Source organism: Vanellus vanellus (genome assembly GCF_965231255.1).
Source record: "Vanellus vanellus genome assembly, chromosome: 4".
NCBI lineage: Eukaryota > Metazoa > Chordata > Aves > Charadriiformes > Charadriidae > Vanellus > Vanellus vanellus.
Window position 1 is genome coordinate 20,532,071 of NC_138909.1, and position 17,905 is coordinate 20,549,975.

At 39.7% G+C, this 17,905-nt stretch overlaps 1 protein-coding gene across 4 annotated transcripts in view; it reads right to left on the minus strand.

Annotated features, from left to right (window-relative positions):
• Positions 1-2,843: 2,843 nt before the first annotated feature.
• LOC309671449 (mitogen-activated protein kinase 10) overlaps positions 2,844-17,905 on the minus strand; it is a gene marked incomplete at its 3' end in the record, with an annotated part of 118,116 nt that continues 103,054 nt past the window's right edge. For 3 of the 4 annotated variants that reach the window (XM_082482682.1, XM_082482683.1, XM_082482684.1), the window contains 3 exons: positions 11,389-11,452; positions 10,673-10,750; positions 2,844-2,986 (listed from right to left, as the gene is read on the minus strand). In XM_082482682.1, the coding sequence (XP_082338808.1) occupies positions 2,844-2,986; positions 10,673-10,750; positions 11,389-11,452 (285 nt within the window). Of the gene's footprint in view, positions 2,987-10,672; positions 10,751-11,388; positions 11,491-17,905 lie in introns of all 4 variants that reach the window. The other variant, XM_082482685.1, reaches the window with a different exon arrangement.

A 17,905-nucleotide genomic window follows, 5' to 3' on the forward strand; every position in this document is an offset into this window, starting at 1 on the left:
GGCTTCTGGGAATAAAGCTATGTAACTTCTATGTTGTGGGTTCATTTAGCGCCAATCACTGGGACATCTATGGAGACTGGTTCCCCACTCAGCACTCACGAACCCAAAAAAGACTGAATTATACGATGGGACTAGAGCATGATTTTTGGCTTTGATAGATGAAACATGGGAGATCTGTAAGCATCTGTCTACCATAAATGACTTCTCTGCTATTGCCGATGCCACATGTCCATAATATCACTGGCAATGAACTGTGATTATTCCTAGTTTCTGCGGTCTATATTTGTGGTATTTTTGCAGTTTCTCTTACATACGGCTTTGCCTCTTTGAGACACTTTGTTTTTGTGTTTTTTTTTTTTTTGTTTGGGTTTTTTTTTTGCGTTTTTTTTTTTTTTTTTTTTAATAACACACCCAAATGGTGCACACTAAGGAATGTAAAGCAGATACTAGTTACCTGAATAGTATTAATATATTTCTACGGTGAATTAAATCTGGAGGTGATACATTTCATTATTGCTAAGTCACCCTTGGTGTTATTGCCTTCATACCTACAGAACATTGCTGTTTACCTTTCAATACTTTTATGATCATTTGCTTTGAAATGAGTTGCATCACTCAACAGTGACTTGATGTTTCATGGCTTAAGAGACAATATTGCTAAATATTTTTAGCAGTAGTAAATTATTGCTTCTACAGTTACTGCTCTGAGTTTTTAGAACATTATTGACCTAATTTTATTCTCAAAAAAAATTCCATAAAAATCTAACAAAAATATACCTGGGGGAAAAAAAAATCCTACAGCAATTTTGAGACAGCTCAGACCTACCAAGTCTGAAATTATTTTATATCCACTTAAGTTTTATCTCCCCTCCACTTCACCCTGAAGTTATTTTCTTTGCTTTCTTCCCTTTGAGCACAGTCTGACTTGATAATTTTTTTTTCCTACCACAGAATGGCAGGCTTGTAAGCCACCTAATAACACAGTCCAATTTTGGTAGAATTTTGAGTACATAACAATCAGTGAATTTAAATATCCAGTAATATATTCTAAACAGTTTCTCTCTTTGACGTTTGGAAAAGCATTAGAGTATGATTTAGCTCATTTCAGTTTGCATGGCACACTTTGGTAAGAGGAGAGATGACTCGGATTTTAGTTAATTCCAAGTCAGGTAATGATGACCTTGCAGTGGAAAATGCTAGTTGCTGTTTTAGCTGGAAAAATATTCAGTTGTTCTGGAATACTGTGAGGAGTTTTGCCATTCTCTGGTAAAAACACTTACCACTGGGAATGCTACGTATTATACCTGGTAAAATCAATTTGATATTCAGTCACTGTTGTAGTTCTTCAGAACTTGTCAAAACTACCTAAGACCCCTAATTGAGTCCCTTTCAGCCTAAGCACACTAGCTGACTGGTATCCTCTGCTATTACTTAGAACATAGGACTACTAGACCCATGCACTCTGTGTTTCTTTTCCATGTAACATATAGCTGATAAAACTTCCTGGAGAGTCAGATGATTTGTCGTGAGCAAATGAACAGCCAAAAGCACCTGGAGAAGGCCTGTTCTTTTAGTAGTGGAGATCCTTGCAAGGGAATGATTTAAAGGGAAGACCTCTACGCTGCAAACATACACTGAGAGGGCATAGGCCGCAAATATGCGTTCTCCACTTAACCTAGTAAAAATCTAGACGTAAAATGAAAAGCAGTTGTTACATGTCCTTTTGACCATAATCTGCCCATTCCCCAACCCTGTCATACTCCCTAACATACAAGCATACATGTAATTCATAATAGTGAGCCTATCTATGAACTAAGATGGTAACTCACTTAACAGTGACAGGAAAAGTCGCTTACTGAGATAAATCTTTCCGGGCTTAGAGATGCATAAACCCCCCTTCATTCTTGTTCCCTGTAGCTTGCAAATATATATATGTGCTTCCTTCTAACCTGGTCATAGCTTGGCATATCTGCTCTAAAAATCAGAACAAGTCTTAACATTCACAAACAAACATTTTTCTATGAAGCTCTGCGGCATCTTCTTTCAGTACAAATTGGTTATTTTTTCAAAATATATATACAACTCTTAGCAGAAATTTTGGTGCTACATCTTCAAGTGTCTGAGGGAGCCACAGTTTGATGTGGTTATTTACACTTCCACAAATCTTCATACAAGATATGCAACCTCATCAGTGAACAAACAAATAGAATATATACTGGTAATATCACATATGTAGTTATGCAGTTCACCTGAAACGGGCCATTTAGTTGTGGAGTGCACACTAAGTACATATGCAGATGTGCACGTTCCTACAGGCACACAGCTGCATACACTGCCAGAATTCTATTGGCACGTGTGTGTGTATGTGCTATTTCTATATGAAGAAAAATGCATGTATATCCTTATCTGCCTCACTGGGCAGAAGACGACAGAAGAGAGGGTGAAGGCAGATACACACTTGTACGTTTGAGAGTGGCTACTGCACACCTTGTCATGCCAGTGTGAAAAGGACAGTTGCAGGTTGCTGGTTTTGCAGCTATTAATTTTACATCTTATGGGGAGGGGGTACAAAAAAGGATTTTTCAGTTCCTCCCCCCGCCCCTCCCCAGTAAGCATCATTGGAAGAAGACCAAAGCAGAGCAACTATAAGTTAAATATACACTTGAGCTTAGCTGCATTACATAACTCTGTAGGAGAAGCAGGCTGAAAAGATTTTTTGTTTTGTTTTGTTTAAATCTTTGTATTTTATTTCTCTTCCTTTTCATCTCTTAACTCCTGTTAATTTTTACTCCTAAATTACATCATCCTCTGAAGAACGCTGGGTTTCGCAGGCAGGCGGCTAGTCACCTGCAACAACCGAGGGGTCCCGCAGAAGCTTCCAGGCTGCTGTCTGTGTCAGACGCCAGTGTTTGATCCGTGGACATGGATGAGATGTCATTGACAGATGAGGATGGAGGGAGGCTTTCACTGCTGTTCACTGCTGCACCTGTGCTACGAAAATGAACACCAACGTGATTAAACCTGAAACCCCCAAACTGCTCACAGTTTAAAAAGCAAAGGATTCTTACACTGTGGCAGCAGGCATGTAAGCATACAGACCATTTTTAAACAATGGCGACCATTAGCAGAAAATTGGCCATACAAAATTTAGTCCCTGGATAATATTAAACATTTTACCAGGAAATTCTCTCAACAGTCTGTTTTGAAGAGGTAGAGCTCATGTTGTGTCTATCACTCCTTTCTAGCCTTCTTAGAGTCAGAAAACACCCAATGATCAGATGTCTGCTAGGATCACACAGGCACCAAAAAGATGATTAAAAAAACCAACCCAATCCTCCATACTCTGTCAAAAAATCCCAGTTTTCTTGTAGATAGTTAGAATGGGTAGCATGGAATCACCTAGTGGCAATGCAGAGAAAATGGCTGTGTGGAAGGCAAGGCTGTTTTTTTCCTCTTAGTTAATGATTAGGTAGACTAAGCGCAGGATTTCAGTTCTGACAGTATTTTTGTGCATCCTAGTTTAGCTGCCCTCTGTAAAATGATGATAGCACCAGGTATTATCCAAAAAATCACTTCGACTTTGTGAAACGAAGAAAGTACATTTATGAGTTTATCATTAACGTGACTGAAAGTTTATCACACCCCTGAATATTATCAGGCATTACCTGTCCTATAAATGCAGACAACTGTGTGATAAATACATAGCCACGTGAAGAATATATTTAATGTGCACCTATGACTGCTCAACCGTTACTCTGCCCCTTAACCTCAACTCATACTTAAGTTCTCAGAGTAACAACAGTTTGACTGGTACTTTTTTCCACTGAACTTTCAGGCAACGTGTGTTGTCCTCTTTCCACCAAAATAAGCGCCGTCTGCAGTTTGGGAGAGATACATTAATTTTCATTAAATATTCATGACAATAAAATATGTGATTTTGCATGATATGGCACAGCTGGAAATCATAGCTAGCCACCCTGACACACAGATCATTGTTCTGCAGATAGATGCTGTTTCATTCTTATGGCCAAAAAAGTTTTCTTGGCTGACTTTTACTGATTTTCGTTTCCTCAAAATGCAAGGAAATTAACATCTATTGCCTTGAAAAGCAAGAGAACACACCTAGAAAACCACACCTAGTAAAATTACAAAAGTCATATATTCTTAATATAAAAATTAATAGCCATCTATGCAGCCTAGGAAAAATATATGGTGCTATGGACAAAAGGAGAGGATTTCTGTCACTTTACAGTTTGCAATAAAAACATTACTTTGAGAAAACAAGCCACCATACCATACCTCCAACCACTCTTCTATTTTCCTCAACCTTTTCTTCCCTTTATACATGTCTGCTATAAATACGCACATAACAGAGACAGATACACTCACATTCAGAGCTCTAGATGGGAACTGCTTTCTGCCATTGTAGTAGTACAAAGAGATTCTGGCATCAGAAGAACCCTTGAATTAGTTTGCTCTCCTGATGACATTTGGAAAATAGAATGGCTAATTTTGTAAAAGCTGCAAAAAGTGCAATCTCAGTGACGTCTGATTGGTGACTGCAGACAGCAATCATTCATCTTTTCTGACAGAAGATTTGTTTTTCTGAATGTTATTTACATGTACCTCATTCATATTGGTCGGTAATCACCCAGTACAATACTGTTACTTCCTGTTTACGTGTGATTAAACCATGTGGCATTTTTATGAAAATACTAATCAGTCAAAACACGTGCATTTAGATGTAGTCAAAATATGACTGAATTTAATGATATTAATGACTAAACAATGTATTACCTTTCTAAATGTTTACAGTGCTGCACAGAAGCCTGCCGTTAAGTCATGGATACTGTCCCAGGAATGAAATGGAAAGAATTCCAGTAGGTTCAATTGACTTTTGATCAAACTGTTGCTGTGCAGCTTTCTTTGATGAACGTGCAATCAACTTAGCTAGCCAAAATAACTGAAGAAATAGCTGCAGAAATTGTATAGGTGAAGATTTTTACACTCTGTCTGATTCAGCGCCACTGAATTCAATAAACCCTGCTATGTTCATTTCAGCAAGTATCAACTCAGCCCCCCAGTTTCTGGAAAGTGCATTTTTATGGTTATTCCTAGCTTTCAGCACAATTCCATGTGACACGACACACAGACCTGATAGTTACTATTGCAGCCCCAAAGCACCCAAACTCACAAAATACTCACAAAACCACACTGAACATAAATGATAGAATAAGAATTCAGCAGGACGAAGCAGCGCTTATGCAGCAACACCCAAAAACCCAGCCAAAAGGTGTCCTAGTCAGTAAGCAACATTTCATTTGCTATTCTCAGCACCTGCCTGGTGCTACAACAGCTTGTTCCTGAAGGGATGGGTGCCAGGTGAAACTGCAGAAATGACAGAGGGGCATTCAAAAGAGAAAAACAGCCCTGCTTATGAATGTGCTGCTTGGCAGGAAGCTTCTCACTGGCTGCAGGGGTGAAGAAAAGAGCAAAAGGTTAGAGTGGGTGAGAAACAGCTCCTGGGATCTGTTCCTGGCTCTGCTATTGACTTGACAGCTACTCTTCTAAGCCGCGCATCAGTTTTCTTGTTGTAAAGCAAGGATTCCCTCCTCAGAGGGCTCCTGTGAAGTCCCGTTTAATTAGCACCTATGGAAGTGCCTTTAAGAATTCAGCTGCAAAGTGGTACAGGTGTAGGCGGAAAAAAACAAAGGAGAACTGCAGCTTTTGCTGTTTCCAAAAAAGGCCTTGTCTTGGGGATTTGCTCAGCTTCTTATAAATTGTGTCATTAGTAACTCTTGCTATCCAATGTCACAGTGCTTGGCAAGTCCACCAGCTGCTTATTTTAGGCTCTGCACACAACAGAAGAGTGCTAAAGGTATCCAGAAGTTTGTGGGTGACAGCAACAAAACTGACCAAAGCAGACAGCAACTAAAAGGCAGAAAGGGGAGAATAAAAGAGCAATTTTCAACAAGAAAGGGGACTGCTAAGAATAAACTGCACTAAGATCAACGCTGTTTACTATATGCGGTATCCACAAATGACAAGACAGTTGGAAATGTTAGGTATGAAACTATAGCTGGGCAGTGAAGACCAGGGGAGAGTGTGAGAGGAGGTTAGATAGTATGCAGTGTCAAAGCAGAGGAAATCTGCAAATATCAGCAAGGTTATTTAATATGGATAGAACTTAAGTTCCCACCAACTGGAAAAGAAGAAACATAACCCCCATTTTAAAAAAGGGAAAAAAGGAAGACCCGGGGAACTACAGGCCAGTCAGTTTCACTTCTGTGCCTGGCAAGATCATGGAACAGATCCTCCTGAAAACTATGCTAAAGCACATAGAAGATAATGACATGATTGGTGATAGCCAACATGGCTTCAATAAGGGCAAATTGTGCCTGACAAATCTGGTGGCCTTCTACAACAGGGTTACAGTGTTGGTGGATAAGGGAAGAGCAACTGACATCATCTACCTGGACTTGTGCAAGGCTTTTGACACTGTCCCGCACGACATGCTTGTCTCTAAATTGGAGAGGCACGGATTTTACAGATGGGCCATCCGGTGGATAAGGAATTCACTAGATGGCCACACTCAAAGAGTTGCAGTCAATGGCTCAATGTCCAAGTGGAAACCAGTGACGAGTGGCATTCCTCAGGGGTCGGTACTGGGACTGGTACTGTTTAACATCTTTGTTGCCAACATGGACAGCAGGATCGAGTGCAGCCTAAGCAAGTTTGCTGATGACACTAAGCTGTGTGGAGTGGTCGACGTGATGGAGGGAAAGGATGCCATCCAGAGGGACCCGGACAGGCTTGCGAGGTGGGCCTGTGCCAACCTCAAGAAGTTCAACCAGGCCAAGGGCAAGGTACTGCACGCGGGTTGCAGCAGTCCCAAGCACAAACACAGGCTGGGTGAAGAATAGATTGAGAGCAGCCCTAAGGAGGATTTGAGGGTGCTTGTGGATGAGAAGCTCAATATGAGCTAACGATGTGCACTCACAGCCCAGAAAGCCAACCACATCCTGGGCTGCATCAAAAGAAATGTGGCCAGCAGGTCAAGGAAGGTGATTCTGCCCCTCTACTCTGCTCTTGTGAGACCCCACCTGGGTGACTGTGTCCTGCTCTGGAGACCCCAACATAAGAAGGACCTGGACCTGTTGGAGAGGGTCCAGAGGAGGGCCACAAAGATGCTAAGAGGGCTGGAGCACCTCTCCTATGAAGACAGGCTGACAGAGTTGGGGTTATTCAGCCTGGAAAAAAGAGAAGGCTCTGGGGAGACCTTATAGCAGCCTTCCAATATATGAAGGGAGCCTACAGGAAAGGTGGAGAGGGACTCTTTATCAGGGGGTGTAGTGATAGGACGAGGGGTAACTGTTTAAAACTGAAAGAGGGTAAATTTAGATTAGATATTAGGAAGAAATTTTTCACTCTGAGGGTGGTAAGACACTGGAATAGGTTGTCCAGGGAAGCTCTGAATGCCCCATCCCTGGAGGTGTTTAAGGCCAAGTTAGACAGGGCTTTGCACAACCTGGTCTAGTGGGAGGCATCCCTGCCCAGGGCAGGGGAGTTGGAACTAGATGATCTTTAAGGTCCCTTCCAACCCAAAGTATTCTATCATTAATTCTAAATAGTCTACAGCCTTGTATTAAATCTTTTATTTAATGGAAATACCTGCTGTTTTATAATACCAGTCAGAAAAGCTTTTTAAAATGCCTTAACCAAATAGAAAACGGTATTAGTAAACTCCTCCCATATCTTTTCATAAAACAATTTATATTCTTTACTTCTCTGCTTCAGAAATGACATAGCAGAAGAGCCTGAGACTGCTGGTGAAAAGTTCTGCTGCTCTTCTTGGTAAAGAAAGTAATTTAAAATAAATAATAATTTTCTGTGGAACCCAGAAGGAGACCTCAACAGAAGATGCACATATATATATATGGCTATCACACATGCATATGTGTATTCTGGAGAGGATATAGATGTATGAAAGGTATATATCTTCATGTTATAAGGGGGTGAATTAGTCAGCAGTCCTGAAGATTGATTAAATTTAGTGGCTATTTCTCACATGTATTGTTGGGACTGAGTTCCACTGAGAAAACATTTTATTCTAAGTATGCATAGACCCTTTGAATAGATAACATGTCAGTAAGGGGTACTGCATCTGAATTTATAAATAAAACAGAATGATTCAGCAATTTTGTAACATAGAGAGAATAGAAAAACAAATACTATCTAAAATTAAATTCAATATTTATGTGTGCATGTGGACATGCATATGTTGTTTGCACGTGTTGCTTACATATTTATGTAACACATAAAACACACCTACATGCAAATCTTTCCACTCTGTTCAGCACTACTAGCGCCTTAAGCAGTTCGATTTTGACACTGTGATCTATGAAAGACAGAAATCAACTAGATAAAGTGTAGAGAAAAGCAGTAAGTTTGAAAGATTGAAAGATGCAGGTAGTGAAGTTCAAAGGAAGGAAGACCGATTAAGGATGCGAGAATGGAATTTACTTGAGCTAAAAGTTGCCAGAAAGAAAAATGGAGGAAACTGTTCTCCTTGTTCTCTGGAGACAGGAACAGAAATAACAGAACTAAACTGCAGCAAAAAAAAAGATTTAGGGTTTAGGCATGACAATACAAAAAGCTTTTTGAAAGTAAACAAGGTAGCATACAGAGGTTTTCTGGAAGAGGCAGCAGAAGTATCTGTTGGGAACAGTTTTAGACACAGATGATTTTGGACATGAGCATGAGGGGGACTTGAGGTTGCCCTCTAGCCCCACATTTCAAACTTGTATGTTGTTGTATTAACTAATTCTTCACAGGACAAGAAGAAGCACTAAGTGACTGACAACCTGATATGCAGGCACTCGAAGTAGCCTGCACTATCAATGGGTAACTATTACCCTTGATGCTGTCAGCTTCAGCTGTCTTCCCAAAAGCTCTGATCAGGTAATCATGGAAATTCATCTCCAGCTTGCTTGCTATGATTACTGATAGAGTGCCAAATCTTAGCCTTCTGAATTCTTGCCAAGAACACTGACCAATGAGAAATGGGTGTGCAATCTTCCTCACTTCCCTTATGCTCCAAACTGGTGACTTGTTTTACCTCATTCTTTCAGTATTTCATTCAGTTGAAAGAAACTAAGTCAGGTGCACAAAGTGATGAAAACCACAAAACCTAAGATTTCATAAAACAGGCTCATCTCAGAGCAATTTTTAAATAGTTGCTATACTTGTTGGTGCCTAACAATCTAAAATCAGTCAAAGGGGAACAGCAAAAGGAAGACAGGTAAGAAATGGCAATTTTGTGTGTTTGGAAGTGTTTTACATAAACAATAAAAACCTTCCATGCAGGAAAACCAGAACATGGCATGCACAAAGAAATCCCTGGGTAGTTAATTCCTGAAACCAGCAGCTACAATGTTTCTCAGTTGTAAATCAGACTGCAACCACCATTCTGTAGCGGAGAGAAATTTAAGAATGAGGATTTATCAGATACTTGTCAGGGCCCCAGATTTCTTTTCAGTGCTGGTACAGTAGTTTGGTAAATTAAATCTGCAAATTCTATAGTTTGCTTGCTACTCGTCAAGAACGCAATGGATTGTTTTCAATATCTTACTTCATTGATGTCAAAATCCAGGTGCAGTGCTACTGCTCTAATTATTTCCATCCAGCACTCTATTAACTTTCTCCTTTGTTGACATTTTCCCCTTGTCCTGTCAGTTACCAATGATGCATTCTTGTTCTAACATTAAGTTAGCTGAGCAGCAAGTGAAAAATGAGAATGCAAAAAAAAAAAAAAAACCCACCAAAAACAAAAACAAAACCCAACCAACCAACCAACCCCCCCCAAAATCTCTGAAAATATGCAGAGAACACTGAATTAAATTATTTTACTTTGAGGAAAGGCTCTGCAAAAGGTAGGTAGTTTTACGCATAAACACTACTGGAACACTGCTCAAAATCCATGCACTTCAAGTCTGCCAGTGAAAGTGTACCTTCACAAATATATATTTCTATGTACTGGCAGTCACACTTTGCATTTCTGTGAAAAGACAGCTGATGTGAATTTTCCTCAGATAAAATTTAGTTGTGATTTTCTTGTGACGGGACTTTAAGAATCTGTGTTTGAAGACAACTTTCCCTTCTCATTGAAGTGTCAACCAAGATTGTCAGCAAGCTGTTCTAATGTTATCAGACTTCTGAAACAATAAACTACCAGTGTAGGTACTGTATACTTACATAGGGGTTGTGTGTGTGTGTGTGTGTGTGCAGTGTCAAGTGTCCAACAGATGGATAAATGCATCACCGATTTTGCTTATATGAACTAGCAGAGTATAGTTCAGTTATCTATCCAGAAGCAGTATAATAATAATAGTGTGAGATAAACTTCCCCACCCACAGGAATATAATCTGTAACCACAGATCTTTCCACAGAAGATATCAGGACAACTATATCTCAAATAGCAAGCAGACCAATTTTTAGGTATTAACATGACACTGGAGCACAATTAATCAACCCATTAGAAGCACTGGAATGCATAAAAACTTCTTCACTTGTTCTACACGACTGCAAGTGTAGCCCAAATATTTCAGGTATCTCCATTTTCTTTTTGTCAGTATAGAAAACACATCAAAGTTATTCAATGGGGCTGAGTACCTGAAGGAGAAGGCTGTCCTTTTACTACGCCATTTTTAGTCTTTTCTTCAGAATTCATTACTTCTTTGTAGATGAGTTCTGGAGAGACAATTGCAACAGTTAGAAACATGAACCAGTGCGTGTGATCAGGAACAAAACAACTATCATGAAACACTGTGTCGTAGTCCTCCCATGGGCTCCCTCGGTCTGCCCTGCCTTGTCTTCACAAGTCTGACAGCTAGCTCTACTTGCCTAAGACCTCTCTTCCATTCCCCTCTTCTCCTATCATCTCTTTCTGGAGCTGAATTGAGATAAATAGGATTCAAATAGAACACACGAATTGTTTAGTGCTGCACTACCTGGAAATGAAGCAGTACAGGAATACAGTGCTTTTCACTATGGGTAAAATTCTGGTACATCGTTCTGCAGAACAGTAAGTATCCTGTTTTCCAGGTGATATCCTTAGATTTCAATGAAGCACTGGAATCTGCATCCCCTGTGTTAACATTAATCTGTGTAGACAATGATAGCCCTCAGGACATTTCTTATATTTTCACTACCACAGCAGCAGTTAGTAGGGCTCGTGTCAATTCTTCACGTCAAAGGAACTCTTTTGGTTTTGTCAATTCTTCATGTCAAGGGAATTCTTTTGGTTTCACGCAGATGCAATTGGTGGTGGGACGTGGCCATTTTGCCGCTGAAATATCCTTTCCTGTATAATTCTAAACTGTGATTACCTTTCCATTCCTCGATTGTATGTTCCCTTTCATCCAGCTGTTTATCATATATCTGAGGAGGAGGCTGCAGGAGAGAAACAAAGCTATTTAGTGGATTGTCCTCTACAAGCAAAACCACACGAGACATTTGAGTATTAAAGAGATTAACACTTTTGGAATTCAATCCTCTATGTAGAAGAAATCAATATATTTCTCCTTTTTCCTCTTTTAAACAAGAGGCATAGTTGCAATTGAAATAGAACCTGGGTTAACAATGCCATTGTACTTATACTGAGCCCAGAAACTCCACACACAGATTGTTTGCAGTGGCAGAGAAAGTACTGTCCGAGTATCAGACAAATACCAATCCTGATTAATTTGTAGTAATAATATTACTATATTAATTTTTAAGTTGCCCTTTAGACATCACACTTGCTGCTATACAAAATTCTCAGAGTAACTGTAATTTTAAAGTAAATCTCCCTGCCAGAATTCCCGATCCATGTTCCAAATTCCCAAGCTTTCCAGTATATATATTTTTAAATAACTTTGCTTTGACCAGAGAGGTTTCTTTCTTTTTCTTTTGTTCTTTTTTTACTGTATTTTTTAGTTGATGGGAACATCACTGAAGCAGCAGGTCCTGGGATTTATGGAGATAAAGGCAACTAGAGTTTCCAAGAGCCTGAATACCTGCTTTCATTAGGTAACTAAGCCATGTGTTCATTGTCTGCCCTGATGTCAGCTGCCAAATACAGCAGCCAAGCAATGCAGAGGACTCTCTCCTCCTTTCTTCTACGAAGAAGCTTCAGCATCTGAGGTAAGAGTATTGAATGAGGATAAAAACAAGATCTACGAGACTTTTCTTGCTCCTAAGTATTTCCTCTAACTTTCATCTTGGGCACTCAACCACGACAGTCCCTTTCAAAACATCCTGCTATTAAATGCACATTTACCGACCTGTTTTCTGATTCACTAAGTTGAGAATTTGCTCTCAGGACTCTATCATTAAGCTATTTGCATGCTCCAGATACAACTGAGAAAGTAATAGCTCAGTGACGTAATATGGACCAGGACAATTATATGATAGCTGAACTGGACAATTCCACTGAAAAGAAGTTCCTGCAAGAGTGACGTTTGTATCAGGGCTAAAGACAGGGGAATTAGGTGAAGTCCTGGATTATCAAGTTTCACAGAACCTGAAGCACATGCCATGAGTTAAAGTGAATGTCGGGCCTCAGGAGGGGTACCTGAGGTTTTGCTACATCAGCAAGGTAAGACACAACCACATAAGAAGTCTGACTCCAAAACCAATGCAGCTGTTCTCTTATTCAGCATAACAAGCATTCTCAATCCCTTCCAGCCAGTCCGGAAGCTTAAGATAGATTCAACCGAAATCAATGCAATCTCCATGGGCACTCCATATTTCTGCTGATCATGATATCAGGGAGCTGCATGCTACAAAAGAGTGCAGGTGAGCCTCACCACTGACCGGCAGGATATGGTAAGTAAGCTCCACTTCTCCAGCTGAACCTGCTGGACTACTGCTCAGCCACTCATCCAGCCCTGCAGCATGCATTTCCTACTGGGGAAAAGCAGAGAAAGCTGGCAAAGACAAGGAAACCTCGGGGGTCTAAGAGTTTCCAGGAGACTTACAGGGGCTGTCAGCTCCACTACATAGCTGGCTCTTGGCTTTTGTGGTAGCAGTAGGGGAGGTGTTTGGCTGAGCTGTAGTCTGAATCACAGTGACAGACCCATTGGTTCTCTGTCAGATGGAAGGAAAGCAGGTAAACTAAGTTGGACAAGAATATCCTGCAAGTACCTTTGTTTTTAAAAGCTTCAAGGAGGGGCTTACAAAAAACACAGCGTGTAGGTAAAATTGCTCCTACCAAGTGTAAACACTCTTTTCACACCTTCCATAGAAAAATAGGGCTATTTCTCCCCCAGCCACAAGTAAGACAATAGATTCCTTCACTACTTCAGTTCCCAAATGCAAATTACAGAACCAAAAGGAACAAGTGATCAAATGCACATTCCTGTCCTCAGTTCACACAACCACAAAATCTTTGGCTTATGTCTCTTCTAATTTATTTCAGGTATGTCTTAAGCAGGCATAATTGGCTAATAGGCAACAAGAAAAGCAGCAGTAATTATTCCCTAGATTAACACATTCTGGAAACAAAGACATTTTCCAGGGAGAGAGCCCAGAATAATCTCATTTGTTAATGAACTCCTATGTTGCTATGAAGACAATTGAGGGAGAGCAACCAAACTCTGTACTTCACAAACCACAGGATGCCAGAAACTGCACCTGCACACCATTCTACTGCTGTACCAGAGTTTATACTGCAGACCTTTATTTGTCAGCTAGCAGAACCCAGAGCTATAAAACGTGGCTGTAAGCAGTAATGTGAGAGCCAAGGGAAATAAATATTCAGTGTGATAATGACATGTATAAATCCCTCCTCTTCACACAGATAGGATTTATAAGCTCTAAAACCTATGCAGAACATAGGTGAATGGTGCTCTGCTGAGAGGCCAGGCCAGTGCTCTCATGCTGGGAGAAGTGAAGCTTTCTCATCTAAATTCTCTGACACAAAGAAATGAGCCCTTATAACATATGTCCGTTGGTTCAATCACAGAGTTAAGCTGAGAATGCCACAACAGTTTCAGGAATGAATTTATTTTCCCACAATCCTCATTAATCTTAATGAGAACTGCAAAGCCTAATACATTGTTATAACCCTAGATAATCCCCTCCAAGATTATTATGACTGCCCATTTTCTGCTAACTTGTTTGGTTTGGGTTTTTTTTTTAACCAGTTTCTAAAATTAGAGGGAGAAAGAGAGGTTTTTAACCCAAGTATTGTCACAGCAATGGAACAGACAGAGCAGCTGCCATACCTGGGTCCTCCTGGGCACCTGATTACAGTCTTGGTTGGCCTAAAAATGACTTTGCTGCCTAATTCAAATGCCTTAGAAAATTACTGAGTTCATCATTATTAATATTCTATCTGGATGCATACTACAGTAATATAGACATTCTTACAAATCCTTCATACAGCACATCCCAACTGAAAGTCATATGGTTTAGTTTGGACAGGTTTCAGAAGCAGTATAGTTAAACTAGTATTAAATCAAAGCAGACTGTGGATCAAGCCTATGGGTGGCAGCATCTAGCTTCAGTTTAAGGCAGCCATTTTCTTCCCAAATCAGACTGATTTGTAAGCAATTGCATTTGCAACAATAACAAAGAATAGAATCTGGTTTTGAATGCGGAAGAGAATAAATGAATTGTATTTTTCTTGTATATATTAAATGAATTCCTTGTTGTTTCAGTGGTTCTTGGCTTTTACATTTTACAAGTGGGTTTTTAAAAATATTTTTGCATTAAATTTAACATTCGTTGAATATAAGAAAAATTACAACCCCCACCCCCTGAAAATATTGGCATGGATCTTTTGCTAAACTGCCCCTCCCCCAAAAACCCCAACAAACCCAACAAAAATGAAACCCCCAAAAGACAGTTTTTTTCATGTGATCAGATAAACATCAGGAGACTACTGGATTTTTTAAATACCTTTCTAATATCCAGGGAGGAAAAGCTTTTCACTAGGGAAAAAAGCAAAACATACGTTGAGGCTGATGTAGTCTCACTTTCCCAAAGCAACACAGATTGGTTTGTATGCCACTGATAGAAAGCAAAGGGCATGGGCTGGAGCTCACACTTGAATAAATCATGCCATCTCTGTCCCTGCCTCTGCAGAGCTAGTGCCAGCACAGTGCAGACTTTGGGATGATCTGTTTTTAGAAAGCTTGGCAGGAGCATGATTCTGCATCTATTCCCAGAATCGCAGGGTCTAGAGCAGTAGTTGTGGAGTGGTGTACAAGGCAACAATAGAATTAGCAACATACAAATACCAGAGGCAATGGAGGCCGTAAAAACTAATGGTGTGAGGTTAAACAATTTGTTAAATGTCTTAGATCCTCATAGTAGGCAAATATAAAAATTCCTTTGTGTTTTGCTACAACCTAGATTGTGTTACTGATACTATTTATATATTTATTTTTGCAGTGCAAGCCAAAGTACATCAGTGTGCTGTCACCAGCGGCCTGAAGTCTCTTTATCTAGAGAGGAAAGTGTCAACAGCCTTGGATTTCACCCTCTATTGCCCAGGGACTCCACAGTGAGCTGGGAATGATCTCAACTGTGGATATGGAAGAAGAGATGCCTCTGTGCCCATTCGTTCCTTGCACTCTTTGCAGGGCCTTTTGGAAAACTCCACACATAGTGTGCATCAAAGAAACTGTTGTCTGAGCTGCTCCTGAAGCTGGACAGTAAGGATACCATGCAGCAGGAATCGAGATTATTTGGCCACACAGATGACTGAACAGCTTGCAGATACATACAACAGCAAGCTGGAAAAAGCTTTAGTTTGGTTCGGAAAAGAAAAAGAAGAAAACAAATGCCTCTTCTCTAACGACTACTTCCCACTGATATTAACAGATATTGCTGCAGAACCTGTGTTCAGCTTCCATAATTAATCAGCTATAAATGGATAGATCTCACTGACTAGAGGAAATATCCATACTTGTGCATAAAGCAGAGCTGCAAACTTCTTTTGTGAGACAACAGATGTGAGCCATGGACCTCTATGCAGAAAACCAAACCCTGTAACTGAATGCTAAAAAACCCTGTGGCAGTTCACCGAAGAGTTTAGATACACCTTTACACACAGGGCTGAGCAAGAGAAAAGAACACCAGAAAAGACACACAGTCTGACAGCCTTGATTTTACCATGAAGTGTCACATGTACTGAAGGTGACGCCTTCTTTGAAATGTTGTTTGCCAAAGTCACAGAGCTCTCCAAGAAGTGCTTCTCCATCATCATGGATGCTCAGCACTCACAGGTAAAATGAGAAATGAGTGATTGTTTTTTTTTCTTAGGACAAACTAGGAAACTTGAAATTCATTTGAAAAGATGGTCATAGATAAGTTTATACAGGGCTAAGACAATACAGCAGCAGTTTCTAACCTGGACAGGACCTCCAACTGAGAACCACAAACCAACCTCTCTTCATAAGCGTTGTAGGAAACAGCATCACATTAATAAAAGGTAACACACAGGTTTGCATGCACACAAAAATGAATGATAATTCACAACGTGGCCCCTTGCGGGTGGTCCTAGATGCAGAGATACCCGAGTGAAATAGAAATCCTATGAAAATAAAACCAATAACAAAAGCAGTGTAAGTTAGAGTGAATAAAACCCCACAAATTTTTTTGCTGTTGTAAAATTCTGTCAACATAGAGAAATGCTTAAAAAGAACATTTTTAACATCTGTTCTTTCCATTTTCTAAGAAATCTCTCTTCTAATATATGGCATATGTCAGATAACAAGTAATTTCTACAGGTATCCAAGATGAATTTTGAAACCAATTAACAGAAAACATCAGATAATAATCTATAGTAAATTTTGCTACTAGATTTATTCCCATGGAATGGGACTCTACTGTTCCCAAGTAGGAACCAATATGAGATCACATGGATGTTCAAAAGTTTCCAAAACAAAGTGATTCCTAAATCAATTACAGGTGAAGAAAAAATGTGCAAGATTAAGTCCTAAACAATTGCCCCTAAACAGCAAAAATTCTTCTAAGATATCATCTTCCAGAAATGTGCAAGCAAATCTTTTTGACCAAAAAATACTTGTGTTTGTTTTTTTTCAATGAAATAACATAATAATTGAAAAATTAAGGAGAGGAATATACAGCAGGCACAGTCTTGCATAAGGATGTGCCTTTGATACAGGTAAGTAGGTATCTCTCCCATTCAAAATTATTTCAAATGCCAAGAATACGGAAGGAAGACCAGGCAGCTTAAGTCAACGCAGTCCTAGAGAACAACTAGCATGAGTGTTCTGAAATTTGATTTCAGAGCCACCCAAGTGGCAATGCTAAAGCTATTCGAAAGCATGTGTCTAGGAATCCATTCTGTTCACAAACAATTTAAATGTTTTGGGATAAAAACAGTGGCATGCATATAGGCAGCATTGCATAACTATTAGGGGAGATATGAAAAATTAAATATCAGATTTGGGATTTATTCACAGATCGTGTCAATGAGGGATAAGAATGTATAGCAACTTCGGAATAAGTCAGCTGTATAAATATAAACAAAGTCTCAAGAACAGCATTTTCAGACAAGAAAACAGAGAAGCTAATATGTCATCAGGGAGATACTGAGATTATCTACAATAAACAGGATAGTCTACATATGGAGGCAAGAGATGCTGGAAATGTTTGCTTTCCTAAAAAAAGAACAAGAGCACTTTGAGGAAGAGAGGTATCCTGTGTCTCATTTATTCATGATAATAGTCCAAATGCTGTTACATAGATAAACTAAATGAATATAACACGAGAGTAGCAAACGTAATATTTGTTTAAAAGTGGAACCGAGACAGTTTCTGCATATAACATAGAGGAAAAAGGAACCTTTAACTGAAATATAAAACAGAGAAGTAAGGTCTATAGGTTCCT